Below are 17,820 nucleotides of genomic sequence, written 5' to 3'. Positions count from 1 at the left end.
TCGTTTTGGAATTGAGGTAGGTAAGTGCTCGCCGTAACGCGATTTTTTCCGGAACGTATCCCTCGCGTTAAGCAGGGTATTACTGTATTTCAAACAAACTCATGCTTTTGTTATGAAAATGAGATTATGTCACTTAAAAAACAACTTAGCTAAGGGTCGTAAAAACTTAATTAAAAATATAGATTGTGCGAAAAACAGACTATCAGAAGAACCTCATAATATTAAAATGTTTTTTCAAATAGATAGACATACAATTTATAATATATTAGTTCTTTTAAAACGTCAGGAAATAATATTATATTAGATCTCAGAATATAAACAATAAAACTTATATTATACTTTCATAGTGACTAACTTAAGGACTATACTTACAAGTTACAACTAATACATTTCTACCATACATTTTATATTTGAACTACGACACAGGAAAATCTATTTTCCTATTTAATTTATTTGGCATATAATTTCATGAACATACATATTCCATAATTCATTAGTCATTACAATTCTTACGAGTAATATTCTATGAAACTAAGATGCATAAAATATTTCTCGGGAATTGACCACATTTAGATTTCTTTTATAGAGACTAGGATGTGAAAATTAATAAGAAATGAATAATAGGTGAGAAGAGAGAGAGAATTTAGTACTGTGGGTATTAACATAAGACACTAGACACAGAAGAATAAATGGCAAAATACTATAATATCAGAAGCTGATTAAGAACAAATTGATTTTTTAACAGCTTGGAATGAAGATTTTTGACAGTTTCATTTTTAATAAGCTCTTTTTCATTTTTAGATAATGAAGATTGACTCTTGGTGCTCGAGAATGTAATCTGTGAACGCGTTGATTGGAGCGATGGCTTGCAGGGACATCATGCCGTTAGGTGGCCAAGACAGGTTCGGTCCGAACACAACGGCCAAGTTCGAGCTGGTCATCTTGTTGAGGCAGCTCATGTCTTGCACCTATAAAGTAAAAGTGTTTATTGATTATTATTTTTAACAAAAAAATTAAAACCGCTTCCAAGGTAAAAACAATAACAATATGAACTAAAAAGTATTAAACAACTCTATTATAGTGCCTTTTTCAGAATTCGTCTAAATCTCAACTATTACTGTACATACTACAGTCTTCATTACTTTGAAGTAGGTACCAGCTAATTTTATCGTTAGTTCAGTCAATTTCAGAATATCTGAAGCTTTTGGGACTGGTACCGATTTCAAAGTACTTAATGAAGACTGTGGTATGTAAGTACAGAAATAGTTGAGATTTAGACGAATTCTGAAAAAGGCACTATTATAGAGTAAGAGTTGTTTAATACTTTTTAGTTCATATTATTATTGTTTTTACCTTGGAAGTCGGTTTTAATTTTTTTGTTAAAAATAATAATTTCACTCTTTTTAGTTATCTACAAGATAAGGCTTTATGCGTAAATAATCACTACGAATGTTAACTATTCACATTATGTTACTGTAAGCGAAATTGTGGTAAATGCTTGCAGTTATCTAAGCGATGCTGCAATTTAAAAACTTTTATCTTTAAAGGTTCAGGAGTTCTGTTCAGTGTCTTTGGACCAAAGGACACCTTCGTATGAACTTTCTCTTATTCGTAACAATTGTTTAGGTTACTAGAAACAACATTTTAACCACTATGAGTCTTTTGATAAATTTCAAGGATTCCCCTATAACAACAACACAAGAATTTTGAAAATCGGCCCACAAACAACATCAAAAACATCTGCTTCGATGCAAAATATTACGAAAAGCATCAATAATTGGTAATGTGATGACCCATGGCATAATTATGATTTTGATGATGATGATCAAATAAATTGATGTGTTGGCTTATGCTTTCAGTTATTTAAACAACGCCGAAGTCCTCGAATCTGTATTTATAAGGATTCAAAAGTTCTAATGGGTACCTTCGGGTCCAGGGTATAACCTGGTGCGAAATCTTATTTTTTGGTAGCATTTACCTCGAATGCTTCAGAAAAAATTGAAATCACTATGTTTCCATACAAATTTCAAGGAGTCCCCTCGATTCCTTCAGGATCCCATCATCAGATCATCACTTTTGTGAACATGGTACCAAATTCGAGTTAAACCCTATACAACACAAAAAGAATTTTGAAAATCGGATCACGGCTCAAACGGCTGAGTTATCGTTGAACATACAATAAAATTAAATTAAGAAATTTAAAAAACCCCCGCCAAACAACTTTAAAAAGTAATGAAATAATATTTACTGCCTTCAAGTTCAAATAATTCCTAACTTGTGTAAAGTAATATTTTAGTCCATAATTATTGTTGTCACGGTGTGTCGGGGGACCGCCAAGTAAACTACAACCTACAACCGCCAAGTCGCTGATTATCTCGATTCAGTTCGCTGTGAATTGATCCTTAAACTTGTTATGTGAAATCAAACATCTACATTAGCGGTCCCCCGATACACCGTGACAACAATAATTATGGACTAAAATATTACTTTACACAAGTTAGGGATTATTTGAACTTGAAGGCAGTAAATATTATTTCATTACTTTTTAAAGTTGTTTGGCGGTGGTTTTTTAAATTTCTTAATTTAATTTTATTTCATACTTTTTAAACTTGTGTTGGTTATAGTGCAGAATATTAATCCCTATCAACAGAATCATATTCTCATGATTACCATTTATCAATGTCCTTTTCGATAAGGCCGTTAATATGAGCCCAAACTCATGTCACGGTAGTTAATGTTCTAGTTAAACCTCCACTTTGGGTTCATACGAAGCTCGGTTCCTATAGAATCCAGGTGATGTTGCAGTAGCAGCATGTAAATATTTAGTGTTTATCTACTTCTTACTGGTTGTCGCAATCAAAATGAGCCCAAACACGAAACCTCTGCTCTAAGTTGGCGAGGAGTTGGATATCCTATTGATTACCAGGTGATGCTGCAACACCAGGTCAACTTTCCATTATTATGTGTATCCGTATATTGTATATTTATAACTAGAATGAAACGACTACAAGTTGCTAACGGCTTTTCATGAACCAGATAAATCCTGATTGTCCAGCACTGAGTAGGCTGATGATGATGAGTTATAGCTAAGAACACTCTCGATCATGTCAGCTTTCAAACAAAAAAAACTAAATCAAAATCGGTCCACCCGTTTGGACGCTACGATGCCACGGACAGATACACACACAGACAAACAGACAGACAGACACAGACACGTCAAACTTATAACACTCCTCTTTTTTGTCGGGGGTTAAAAAAAAAAGATACATACATGATACAGCCGAACGTATAACCTCCTCATTTTTGGAAGTCGGTAAAAATTAGGCGAGTTTTATTAATTCGATGATCTATTTCTTCGTCACAGATAGGTGCAGATTACTGACACATCAAAATTTTTGAGTAATAAAATGTAGGTCTTATTTAAAATATCAAGCGGAGTTTGACTAACAAAAATAAGCGCAACTTTGGATCATAGTAGCTATACTGTATAATGTATTCGACGAAACATGGCGGTAGCAGTCATTGACTCCCTGTCAAAACCTTGTCATTTTCTATACAAAGCCGCGATTGACAACATCTGACACTTCATTGTCAATCGCGTTTTATATAGAAAGTGACAAGCTTTTGACAGGGAGTCAATGACCGCTACCGCCATGTTTCGCCGAGTACAGTATAGTAGGCAATAACATTATGTATGTACCATCGAAGACAATGATTTGGAGGCAGTTGACGGACCTAATTACGTCATTTGGTCGGATTATGTCAACTTAATGTAAGTCGTCATCTGTCGGCTGGGTTTGATGAAACCCGACCAAAATACTTAAGTCCGTCATCTGCCTATGAATCAACATCTCTGATAGTACTAATTAATAATTATTATGTTGTTTATTTACCTCCCACAAAAACTGTATGATGTATTTGAGTAACTTGTAATTATCCAACGGGAGCCGCTCAAGGATCAATATTTTCACCTGACGGGGCTTGTCGCGATTAGTCCACGCTAAAAAACCAGGCATAAGGTTAAGTTAGGTTCAGATAGTGTCAGACTTAAGGTTCGGCCTTTTAACAAAATGGCTTTGGGAATCACGGCCGATGCAAAAAAACAGCGATATCATTGAATAAATCGTATATTTTATTTTTAAATTAAAAAAATAATAACTCGTAGTCAATATGAAGTACCTAGGAAACTTATAATACGGTTTGTGTTTCGGAATAATTTCGGCCAATACAATCCTTCGGTCGGACACTAAATAAATAAGTTAATTCAAAGTAACAAAAACAAATTTTAGAATTTATTACTAATAGGAAATGGTTTGTTGAGACTACTGAGTACTGAGGCTACTGTGAAACGCTGCACTAGCATAAGTTGACCAATAAGGGTCGTTTCTTTACCAATTTTCCAAAAAAATAAGTTAGACTTTTTTTTGGATTGCAATAAAAACTAAGGAAACGTAACTCCCATAGTCCATACTATTACCGTTTTAAATTATTTGGTTCCATTCGAACTGTCATGTAACGTCAGCCTGATACCGCTGCTCGCTGGAGATTGGAGACCACTTAAATATTGCAAATGTATTGAAAATGTGTTCCTAGGTACACATTTTTGAAAAGTATTGTAGAACATGTTTTTTTTGACGGAGTTACTTTTCCTTAGTTTTTATTTTTCGTAGATTACAAGCATAGAAAGCGGGCTGCCATGCCTGATCTGGCAAACGCATCTTTAATCAAATAAAATTAGGGACCATCCATAAAGTACATCACACGATTTTCTTGATTTTAGACCTCCCCCTCCCCCTTGTCACAGGTGGTCACATTTGTGAGACCCCTCCCTAGTGTGACGTCACAAATTTACAATTCTATATCTAAAAATTAAATCCACCTCAATATTATAAATTTCGCTATTCAATTTGTTACATTTTAAATGTCACAAAACTTAGGACCCCCCATATCACACTTCGTCGACCCCCTCCCACCCTCCTTTAGCTGTGAAATACTTTATGGATACCTTATTTAAAAGAAATTAAAGCGAATATCCTCTGCTAAACATCAACATTATGCTTCAACAATTATGCTTTGTTCAAACCTACGCGACCACAAGACTGTGAAGCGGGAGCGTCAATACAAAACACACATTTGACAAGTTGACGCAACCTTTGGCCTAAGCCATACTGTTAAAAAATATTAACTATGCTGGACACCAAATAAAACTTACATTGGAACTTCACAATCTCCTCGTACAGGTCGAAAGTCATGAGCGGTTCCTCGAGATCCCTGAGGAAGGTCTTGAGTAAAACCGCCGCGATATGAGGATCGTTCCTGAAGGATATCGGTTCACCCCTGTTGCAAGCGCGCTGCAACTCCTTGATCACCGATATGTTGGCTGACCGACGGAATATACCCTCGGTGCCCAGAGCTGTACAATCAAATACACAAAAACTGTCAGACAACAAAAAATATTAAAGGTGCAACATAACTATATAGTCTATCTATAAGTTTGAAAATGTGTTTGGAAATCTTATTATGACAATTATGTGCCTAGGCTCATCCTGTCCGGAATCATGTCTAGATGTGCTAAAAATTGTATTAAGTAGTCTATAAAAATTCTAAAAGTTATTAAAACAAAACTTTTTATTATTTAGAATACTATATATGTATGTCTAGTCTCTGATAAAACGTAGTATGAAGTGGAATAATATTCGAAAATGTTCGTTTTTTATCTATACTAATATTATAAAGAGGTAAACTTTGTTTGTTTGTTTGTTCGTTTAATTGTAATGAATAGGCTCAAAAACTACTGGACCGATTTTAAAAATTCTTTCACCATTCGAAAGCTACATTATTCACGAGTAACATAGCCTACTTTTTATTTTGGAGAATATAGGGTTCCGTAAGATATTTCAGTTTTTCGGAAACAACCAGAAAATTTACTTATTTTGCGTACGCTGCCTAAACTATAAAATATAGAACTATACAATGTTCTAAGTAAATGTAGATCTTATAAATATCTACAAAAATATCCGCGACACACTATACCTGTCAAGTGAGGCACAACAACCATTTTCTTATTTAAAAATGTAGATTTTTTTCGGACTACATTTAAACGAATTTATTTTGCTTATTCTAATGATCCTTATCAAAATAAATAAATTCATCACTAAGTACAGTTTATGTAGATTATATTTGCTCTTCGAATGATTAAAATTGGACGTTTGGTTTAGAAGTTATGGCGAAATTAAAATATTGCGATTTACGCCCGTTTCGAAGTGGGCGCTACCAATGCCACAGAATAGATAATAATAGTACGAGTACCAATGCAGGGGTGCGCATTGTACACATTGAAAAGGTCTACAGAAAACTCCGCGATGGTATATATTTTTTTTTTATGAAATAAGGGGGCAAGCGAGCAGACGGGTCACCTGATGGAAAGCAACTTCCGTCGCCCATGGACACTTGCAGCATCAGAAGAGCTGCAATTGCGTTGCCGGCCTTTTAAGAGGGAATAGGGTAATAAGGGAGGGTAGAGATGGGAAGGGAAGGGAAGGGAATAGGGGAGGGTAGGGAAGGGAATAGGGTAGGGGATTGGGCCTCCGGTAAACTCACTCACTCAGCGAAACATAGCGTAAGCGCTGTTTCACGCCGGTTTTCTGTGAGAACGTGGTATTTCTCCGGTCGAGCCAGCCCATTCGTGCCGAAGCATGGCTCTCCCACGTATAAGTATATCTCTTATGGATATATCCCACAATAACATATTTTTTTGTCATTTACTTTTAACTTCAAATAATGGCTAATTTTCGAAGCGATTTTAACCAATACGGCAATAATCCTTATTCAATTAAATACTTCAAACACATTATTGATTTTGGCCCTTTACAGCATAATTATTACGATTTTAATTTTAAATGAATATTTTCGAAGACATTACAGATTTAAAATTGCGGGACTAAGTAGCTTTTGCGGCAGTACCGACCAACGCGGGCCACGGGTAGTAATGAATATAAATTATTTAAAATCAAACTACTGAATCAATTTTAATCATTTTTTCAGTGACTTAGGCCATCATTTATTTTTTACCCGTGCGAAGCCGGGGCCGGTCGCTAGTATAATATATGGAGGCTTTTAGACCGGAAATATAAAAAAAACGATTCTATGTATACTTTAGCAACATGAGCATCCATATTAATTTATTGCAAACCATCAACAACCCGGTCCTAAAGACTCCAACGAATATTTAAAAAAATATATAGTTAGGAGGTTCATCAACTTACGTCTTCAAAATATTATGTGCTACACATTTTACTATGAGAATGTTTTGTCTTTGTCATTCGGACGACTTATCCGAAGTATGGCGCTTTTCCTGTCAAGGGTGTTGCCCGCGCGCGGATGGTCTGGCCGCGCGGGATTCCCGCATGACAGAAAAAACATCATTGCATAGATGTTTTTTCTGTCATGCGGGCAACTTGCATGCGGACCATATCCGCGCGCAGGCACACACAGGAGCGGAAAAGGGCCCTAAGGGTGGGTTGCAACTTGAACCAGAGGCGTGGTTAAAGTTAAAGTTATGGTCAAAGTTATGGTTATAGTCAGGGGCGTAGCGAGGTACGGGCAAGAACGATCGGTCGCTAATGCTCACGAGTTTCATACCTAAACCTAGCTATTCAATACTTCTGTCGTAAAAAGTTTTCAGATCATATTCAAACCAAGCCTTCAACTTATTTTGTAATTTTAATCAACATTCAGTAAATGTATCAATAGATTTCTTTATTTTATAATTATTAATTATTATAGTGGCTTGGCAATGAGCACTAGAGAAATAATCAGCGACTAATTGGATTTATTGGGTACCATCGGCCACATGCGTCGTTACATATTAAAACACTTGTCGCGTGCCGTCTGTGTAAGTATGAACTCCTCCCAATATGCAGTTTTATATTTGTTTCTATTGTTCTCATTGCCAAGCCACTATAATAATTATAAAATAAAGAAATCTATTGATACATTTACTGAATGTTGATTTAAATTACAAAATAAGTTGAAGGCTTGGCTTGAAATAGCTATGCAATATTTACTTGGCTCCTTTCACATTTTATATTTTGGTGGAATTTCATTTCTTTTTTCAAGGTTTTTTTTCTTTTCTTTTCAGGTCACGTTCGCGTTATAACTTTTCTGTACTTAGCTTAGCACCCATTTCCTATCTCCTTTATATTTTTTCCTTGAGGCTTCGTTAGTTCTATAGGTGGACAACTTAACGTAAATATTTCTGAGTTCTGAGTCGACTATTATGATTTATGTTCATATATAATTGACTCTTAAGCTTATACTTGAAGGTGGTCATTTTTAGCATTACCGTTGAATACATAGCAGCACATGCACGTAAGCGTCTCGACGTTCCTCGCAGGAAAGGAGCAAGCCTTTTTTCATAATAATATGATAATTTAAAACTCCCATATTATATCGAGCGAGTAAGGAGTGTAGGTTTATCGCAGTAGGGATCACGTTTATATTTAAAGTCGAATTTATTAATAAAATTATTGTTTCATTGTTAACGTTGTTGTACATAACTAACTTAAAGCCTTTTGTACGTCAAACAAATAATATGCAGTCGAAACGTCTTATAAGTACTGTTCTTGCAAAGTTACAAGCATAAAAATCTTTTATTTTATTTTATCAAGTAATTTATTATTATTTTATAATTTTTCAATTTCAGTTCTTAGGTTTTCCTGCCCAAAGGATGAAAACGGGGCCCTATTATTAATAAGTCTTCGCTGTCTGTCCGTCGTACATCCATATGTTACCACTCACCAGGCTGGATCTCGAGAACCGCAATAGCTAGATAGTTGCAATTTTCACAAGTTATGTATTTCTGGTGTCGTTATAAAAGCTAATAGTCCAATCAAAATAAAATAAATTATTAATGGGGGGCCTCGTACAACAAACACGATTTTTTCCCCTTTTTTGGTCTATATCCATAATGGTAACAGTAAGGTTTTTGAAAATTTCAGAAAATGCTCAATTGTGTTTTAAATTTAATAATTAATAATAAAAATTAAATAAACTCATTATTTAAGGGGGGATCCCATACAAATTATCCCATAGGGGGAACCCTATGTACGCCAGTCCGACTCGCACTTGGCCGGTTTCATAGTTTTTCCTTTCATTGTGAATAATAGTTTTTCCTTTCATTGTGAATAAAGACCTATCCGGGTACCAAATTTCAAGGTTCTAAGTCTGCTAGAAGTACCTTAGAATTTTGATGATCTGTCAGTCAGTGAGTGACAAAATGTAGTACTTGGACCATCCGTAACTATTAAACTATTTATCGAGATTTCATGTAATTTGGAGGTTAAGCTAGTTTTAATACTTGCTCCTAGTGACCGAAATTCTAAATCCCAAGCTTTGTTAACATCGAAGATAAAGGGGGGTGTGAACTGTGAAATAGCCGCGAACCGCTTCGAGAAAAGTACGGTACGGCCGTGCCTTTGCTCAAAAGCTTGGCTGGGGCACTGCCGTGCCCCCAGAAAATATGGGACTTGCAATTCTTTGTTTTAACCATGGACCCCTACATGGGCATGTCACACTTCGTCGATCCCCTGCCCCCTCTTTAGGTGTGGCATACTTTATGGACGGCCCCTAAGAACCATGCATTCATTCATGAGGACTTCTACGCAAACGAAGTCGCGGGCATAAGCTAGTATTTATGTACATGTATTATTACAGACGTAAACAAATATTACACCATATTCCATAATATTTGTATACGCCTGCGCCATTATATCGTATTTTAATTACAGGTGTAAACAAATATTACACCATATTCCATAATATTTGTATACGCCTGCGCCATTACATCGTATTTTAATTAAATATACGTGGGGGAGCCATGCTTCAGCACGAATGGGCAGGCTCGACCGGAGAAATACTATGTTCTCACAGAAAACCGGCGTGAAACAGCGCTTGCGCTGTGTTTCGCCGAGTGAGTGAGTTTACCGGAGGCCTAATCCCCTACCCTATTCCCTTCCCTACCCTCCCCTATTACCCTATTCCCTCTTAAAAGGCTGGCAACGCACCTGCAGCTCCAGTGGTTTCCTTGCTCCAGAAGTTGCTTTCCATCACGTGACCCGTTTGCTCGTTTGCCCCCTTATTTTATAAAAAAAAATGCACATTGAGTAGCGAGAAAGGACATAGGATACCTTTTAGGGTTCCGTACCCAAAGGGTAAAAACGGGACCCTATTACTAAGACTTCGTTGTCTGTCCGTCTGTCTGTCTCCAGGCTGTATCTCAAGAACCGCTATAGGTAGACTTCTGAAATTTTCACAGATTGTGTATATCTGTTGCCTCTATAACAAGAAATACTGAAAACAAAATAAAATTAATATTTAAGGGGAGCTCACATACAACAAACGTGATTTTTCGGCCTTTTCCGCTCTATATCAATAATGGCAAGAGGTAGGCATTGATGGTGAGGTGAATTTTTTACAAATTCTTTTGTTATATGTGTAATTTCATATTTTATAATAATATTATAATAAAATAAAAATTTAAGGGAGGCTCCCATACAAAAAACACAATTTTAGCCTATTTTTGCTCTGTATCGGACATCGGTACTGAACCCTTCGTGCGTGAGTCCGACTCGCACGTGGCCGATTTTTATATTCAACTTAAATAAAAGAGAGCTAATGTTTTACGCGATTGTGCACATTACACAACCGAACAAATACAAATCGATATTGCAGGATGTTGTTGTCGGTGTATTACGTAATCGTGCCGCTAAGGCTGTTTACACACTGCCCGCGCCACCGCGGCGATACCGTGCCGATGCCGCCGCGCTGCACTGCCACAGGCCACAGCGGCTGCGGCGCCGGTGTAAGGGCCCATAGAAATACAAGGATGAGTTATGCGTGCCGCTGCCGTTGCGGCGCGTGTGTATTGTGTAGCCTAGTCTACACCCCAGAATGACATACGAATTAACACCGCTATCTACTTTTACGAATATTATTTTTTTAACTGTAATTAGAATAATATTTTGACATGAGCCCCATACATTATTATTAGAGATGTTCCGATCATGACTTTGGCCGACTAGCCGACTAGCCGATTAGTCGGTTGCAAAGAAGCCGACTAATCGGCCGACTAGTCGGCCAACCGATCATGGTTTCAGATGTTTTCGTAACGCTTTGTTTACTGCTGATTCGCGGGTAAATCGCATACTCAGCCTGCGAACGTGTCGGATCGTGTTTTGGCTATATTGACATCATGATATAAAGCGTTAAAGCTATGCAATAGCCTATTTTTTTTTTAGCGAAATTAACACGGCAGTCTCCGAGTGCCACAGGATTTTTTTATTATAATGTTTAGAATGAAGAAGATATTATTATGTTGTTATTTAAAATGTCACAGATATTTATTTACAAGCAAGTAATTTCAAAAACAATTCACTTAATTTCAAAATAATCAAGGTTTTTCTTAAATGTAATATAAATAATAGTAAAATAATAAAAAGCCGGATAGTCGGCGCTTTTTGCCGACTATTCGCCGACTAGTCGCTGACTACAAAAGTGGCCGGATAGTCGCCTTTACCGACTAGTCGGCACATCTCTAATTATTATTTATTAATTATTGTCAAACTCTTCTTTTTTCAATCACTTTGTATTTTTTTTATTGAGAGACATTTGAATATGTAAGTGGATGAAGTAAAAATTTCAAAATTTTCATTTTTTTGCATAAATATTGAGGCTTTAGGACCGGGAAAATTTTATATATTAGCCAGATGATGATTTTGTTGTTGTCGGTGAATTACGTAATCGCGCTGCTAAAGTACGGGCGTAGTCTACACCCCAGAAAGACATTTATTACTAATTAGCACCGCTATATGCTGCTATATTATGCTTTTGTAACCTTTTCAGGTTAAACGATAGCCCAAAATCAGTCTGTCTCTACTTCCTACATACTGGGAGGAAGAGTTTGTATTTTTTTTATATGGAGTACATTTGAAGAATTTTTTTGCATAAATTAAGGCTTTTGGACCGGGAAACTTTTATGTTACATAGCCAGATGATTATGGAGGCCAGTTACAAGGTTTGTTCAATTATAAGAGAAAAAATTAGAAGTTGCCCATGTTATAAAATGTTAATGTACCTGAGCAACGAAACCAACCACGAAAAGAACCTTTTATTGATCCGAAATTGACTAAAAATTAACAGCTTTAACATTTTGTAAAACAAAAATTCTAGTCAAAATTCGAATCTTTAATAGGCTGTATAGATTTTTCCAATCCTGTACTATTGGAATAGTGTAAACGGGCACTGGAAAGTGGAAGCACTAAAAGGCACCGAATTACATTCTAGTGCATTTCAGTGCCCGTTTACATTATTCCAGTAGTAACCAGCGCTGGATTCGATCACTGGATTTGTGTAAGCCCTCTAAAAATGTCCTAGTTACCTTCCGGCTGCGATAAAAACTCGACGCACTGCCTTACGACGGGCGGGATGGAGTCGATCATGTTAGGGTTGTGCTCTTTGATGAATTGCAGGGACACGCCGAACTGCTGAGTCGGTGGGGGCATCACTACTTCCTTGGGTGCCGCCTTCTCCTTGCTCTGATTCATCTGATCCTGTTGCAGACGAGCCGCCTCGGCCGCGCGAGGGTTCTTCTCGAGCAGTAACTTGTTGTATCTAAAAAAATATATTGTCTATGACCATTTTTTGAATTTAGAAGCACTCGACCAAAGGAGGCGTCAACTAGTTACAAAGAAAATATTGTTATTTTTTATTATAAAATAGTAATATTTGGTCGAATGCCATTTTCATAACCTAAAAATAAACAGCAAAACCTATAATCTTATGGTACATTTTTTTTATGGAAATAATAGACAGAGCATCAATCGCAAAATACTAAATAGTTTTACTGTTATTATTATTAAATGCTTATATTATAGTTATTAAAGCGTATCATTAGATTAAAGTGCAGGAATGTAGGATCTAAAACTCTAGGTATTCTACCAGGAAATAAAAAAATTAAAGCTTTTGGAGTCGTATCTAATGGTAAGGTCTGGTAAGGTATAATAAAATATTATACAATGTGTCTCAACAACAGTGTCCGATTTTTAAGGTTATGAAATACTAGGTATGGCATTTTTTATCGACGAATTAGCCTTTTTTTTTCTCTCTCTCTCTCACGGTCTCCCATACTAATTTGAACAATACTTCTCATGTAAATATCCTATGAACATAAAAAAGGTCGCATTTGATAGCTAAACACATAGACTGCAATAGGGAACATGCTAATATAATATTTATGAAAATGTTAAAAAAATATAAAAGAAGGGCCACTGCAAGGTTACTATTTAATAAAATATTGTTTTTTTGTATATAAAAATTACAAATTAAAAGTACTTAACTTGAAACGGAACGGATTTCAAAACACCAATCAGCGTTCGGTGACGTCACACTTGCTATCCCCGCGTTCCATTTATAACATTAAAAACGATCAAAACACTCAAAATGCCTCCTATTTTGAGAATTTTGATTGTTTTTAACGCTAAATGGAACGCGGGACTGGACAGCTGTAGTGACGTTATACAGACTACAGATTGGTCGCCGTTTTGGCGCTAAAATTTAAATTAACAATTTTAAACTGCATTTTTTGCAGTAAATTCCAGTGTTTTAATTTTTTTATATATTTGTGGTTTAAATAAACACAAAAATAAAAATATCGCATCTTCCAACAGATATTATGTTTTAATTTTTGTGAAATAAACATAGAAAATCGGATTTTCTATGATTCCGTACCGTTATAGAGCGAAAGGAGACAAAAATTGTGTTTTTGTATGGGATATTTATTAAATAATCCTATACAAAAACACTATTTTTGCTCTATAATCATAAGGAATTGCGCGAATCCAATTCGCACTTGGCTGTTTTTTTTAGGGTTCATAGGATGGGGGCGATACCGGTCCGTTCATGTTCGTGTCCCTGGGCGCCTGGGTGCGCCACCCCGCCCTTTACACGGGGTGAGGCACCCAGGATGGCTGAACTCTTTCACCACTTTCTTAGTAGTAGTGAGCTCGAAAATAGCCCGGAAAAAGACAGGGGAGCGGCCGCAAAGCCCTCCTCCAAACGCGGAAGAGGAAGACCACCCATCACAGGGAAATATGTTGGCTTGTACAAGACCAAGAAGGATCTCCTCGACATCAAGCAGAGGGAACTTGACGTCGAGGTAGAGAAGGAACTACTGGATGTGACAAAGGGACTCCCGAACCTACGGTCCAACCGGCTGTCGGAGTCCTCACTCTCGGATTGCATAATGGCGGAAGACGAGGTCACAACGGCGAAGCTTGGCGAGGCAATAACGCAGAGCCTTGCCGCCATCTCCGCTGTGATTCAGAAGTCGAAGAATCTTAAGGGAACCTCCATCGCGGCCCTTAAGAAAGCGTCCTGCACCATAAAGGAGGCGTGCGTTTGCCTTCTTAGCAGGACAGTATCGGAAGAGACGAAAGCCCTGGCGGCGGAAAACACACGCCTCTCCACAGAGCTCGAGGTTATGAAAAAGGAGCTAGAGGCCGTCAAGCGTAAGCTCGCTGACACCCAACCACAGTCACCCACCATCAAAGAGCCGAATGTGGAAGAGCTATTGCAGCGAGCGCTGTGCGAGGCGGTCCGTGATGAACGCCCGCATGGACGCGCGCCTGGAGGGGCTCGAGGCCCGACTTTTACCGGAGCCTCGCCTGCGCCCTCCGCTCGCCGCGGACAAAAAAAAGGAAAGCGCTGCCTCCACATCAGTCGCAAGGCCGCAGCTACCTGAAATGGAAAAAGAGATTCCGCCTCCGCTGGGGCCATCAGTCTCTACATTGATGCCTCCGACGAATCCGGGTCCCAAACCAAAAAGGACAAAGAAGAGGCGAAAGTCTGCCGCCGCCATCGAGGGTGCAACCACGAGAAGCGATGCAACGACTGCGGCAGTTGCGACACAGCCGACAGCCTCTCCTTCATGGACAGAGGTAGTAAAGAGAGGGAAGGCACCGAAGAAGGCGGGAGACAGGAAAAAGACGCTGAAGAAGAAGGAGAAAAAGAAGAAGGCAAGACAGCTCCGCGCTCCGAAGACAGCAGCCGTAGTACTTACGCTGCTTCCGGATGCGGAGAAAAATGGCGTCACTTACCGGGTCGTCATTGATAAGGCCAAGACTCCGTGAAGGCAGCTCGCCGCCGCTATTTGCGATATCGAAGACGACGGATCCGAAGCGAGCCAGAGGGGGAGTCCATATACGATGGATACCGCACTGCGCGCCATAACCTTCGCGACGCCATCATACTGGCCAAGAAGACGGCATGGGAGGAATTCCTGGGTACTCTGAAGCAGGACCCATGGGGCAGACCTTACAAGTGGGTGAGGCAAAAGCTTCGCCCTGCTGCCCCACCTCTCACCCAGTCCTTGCCACCGGAATTCTGCAGAACTATTGTGTCGGCCCTATTTCCACCCAGGGCCGAGTGGTCCCCACCAACTATGGCACCACCAACTGCAGAGACCGAGGAGGAGGAAATTCCCCCAGTGACAGCCGGAGAACTGGCAGCAGCGGTCCATAAAATGGCCCTCTAGAACAAAGCCCCTGGATTGGACGGGGTCCCCGGTCGTCTCTGGGTGCTAGCGATGGAGCAGATGGAAGAGCGTGTTCTCGCCCTACTGAACATGTGCTTCGTGCAAGGGCGAATACCACGTCGCTGGAAGACTGGCAAACTGGTGCTACTCAGGAAGGTCGGGCGACCCGAAGACCAGCTGTCAGCCTACCGCCCTATTGTCTTGATCGACGAGATTTGTAAGACGATGGATCGTAGTGGCGCGTCTCGACCGCCATCTAGAGAGCGTCGGCCCGAACTTAAGCGATGCTCAGTTCGGGTTCCGGTCTCGTCGATCGACGATGGATGCGACGGCACGGCTCCGGTCTATTATGAGGGAGGAGATCTCTCGGGGCGGGGTGGTGTTGGTTGTCTCGTTAGACATCTCCAACGCATTCAACACCCTGCCCTGGGAAACCATAAAAGAGGCCCTTCGGTACCACCGAGTGCCGGGATACCTTCGCAGACTCGTAGGCGACTATCTGTCGGAGCGCTCGGTGCAGTACCCTACCGAAGAGGGATGGGAAGAGCAGGAGGTGGACTGCGGCGTCCCGCAGGGTTCGGGTCTCGGCCCGAAACTGTGGGACATGGGTTATGATCACGTGCTTCGCGGTGCCAACTTACCCGGCATGGAGTTGATCGCGTACGCGGACGACACCGCGGCGGTCTGCCGCGCCAAAACACACCGCGAAGCCGTAATACTTGCGACGGCAGCTGTTGCACAAGTTGTGCGCATAATACAGGCGCTAGGCTTGACGGTGGCGCTTAACAAATCTGAGGCCATCATCTTCCATGGGCCCAGAAACGCGCCGCCGCCCGGTTTGGCGGTGATAGTCGGTGGAACATCCATCCCAGTATCGTCAACTCTGACATACTTAGGGCTGGTACCCGATAGTCCATGGCCATGTACGGTGCGCCGATCTGGGCCGAAAATTTGTCAGCCAAAAACAGGCTCATCCTTGGTCGGCTACAAAGAACGATGGCAACGCGAGCAGTGCGCGGGTATCGCACCATCTCCCGGGATGCTGCGTGCCTGCTCGCCGGAAGCGTACCATGGGACCTGGACGCAAGAGCCCTCGTCGATGTGTACTGGCGTAGCGCAGAAGTCCGCGCGGGGGGCAGCAACCCCCTTCCGGACGCCGTACGTCGGTGGAGGGACGAAACCAGAGACAGGGCCCTGGAGTTGTGGGAGGAGCGTCTTTTGGAGCCGCGTGTAAGCGTGGACCTCATAGGGGCTATTCGGCCAGTATTCATAGAGTGGGTGGACCGAAAGAAAGGCGTTCTCGTTCTCGTTCCGCCTCACACAGGTGCTGACCGGGCACGGCTGCTTCGGTCGGTACCTGTGCGAGATCGTCGGAAGGGAGGAGACGACGCGGTGCCACCACTGTGACGACGAAAGGGACACGGCCGCGCACACCTTAACGGCTTGTCCCTCTTGGACACAACAACGTGTGGCATTAACGGCCGCCATCGGACCGGACTTATCACTGCCAGCGTTGGTAAGTGCCATGCTGAGCAGTGAGCAAAACTGAAAGGACGTGGAGAAGTTTGCCGAAGAGGTGATCTCCAACAAAGAGGCAGAGCGCGATAGAGAAAGGCGACCCTCTTCGACGAAGACGACCAAGGCGACGTGTTATCCGGAATGATAACTTGCCGCCGTAAATGGGGAGCTCAGGGTGGCGTATGGGGATGCCGTCACTCATTGCACCGAGTCCCCGAGAGGGTCCCGATGCACAGTGTACTCTTCGCGCATCGCGACGACAGAGAGAGTCGCCTATGCAAGCCCCGAAATGGCCTCTGTTCGGTGACAGGAGTATAGCGACAGTGCTTCAAAGAGTACGGGCCCGCCATTGATACGCGGGCGGTCGATTGTCGAGCTACGGAGTAGAGCTCACGCGTTCTCGCGACTTCGACACGGCAACGGGAAGACGAAGAGTACCGACGGATTTATTTTTAGTGGGTAGGGCTGCGGTCACTTACCATCCTTACGGCCGCAGCGAGCCCCACATACTCGTGGGGGAGTCCCCAATTCCCCCGGGATACGTCAATGCATTTTCCGTCGAAAAAAAAAAAGGGTTCATAGGATATCAATTTGAGAAGCATTGGTAAAATAATTCGCATGAAGTATAAGAACCCGAGAAAAAAATAAAATGGCTGCCATTTAGCAACATTGAGAGAGAGAAAAAAATTTAGAGCCAATTCGCCGATGAAAAA

The 17,820-nt window shown here is 40.6% G+C and overlaps 1 protein-coding gene across 1 annotated transcript in view; it reads right to left on the bottom strand.

Moving 5' to 3' along the window:
• Window positions 1–686: 686 nt before the first annotated feature.
• Window positions 687–17,820, bottom strand: part of LOC121739003 (rho GTPase-activating protein 1-like) — a 38,459-nt gene continuing 21,325 nt past the window's right edge. Inside the window, exons 6-9 of the mRNA XM_042131307.1 lie at window positions 12,437–12,669; window positions 5,213–5,413; window positions 3,894–4,000; window positions 687–968 (exon numbers count right to left, since the gene is read on the bottom strand). Of these exons, the coding sequence (XP_041987241.1) occupies window positions 798–968; window positions 3,894–4,000; window positions 5,213–5,413; window positions 12,437–12,669 (712 nt within the window). The 3' untranslated portion in view covers window positions 687–797. The remainder of the gene's footprint in view (window positions 969–3,893; window positions 4,001–5,212; window positions 5,414–12,436; window positions 12,670–17,820) is intronic.

Source organism: Aricia agestis, chromosome Z (genome assembly GCF_905147365.1).
Source record: "Aricia agestis chromosome Z, ilAriAges1.1, whole genome shotgun sequence".
NCBI classification, from domain to species: domain Eukaryota; kingdom Metazoa; phylum Arthropoda; class Insecta; order Lepidoptera; family Lycaenidae; genus Aricia; species Aricia agestis.
Note: the sequence above shows the minus strand (reverse complement) of the source record. Positions and strands in the feature narration are given on the sequence as shown.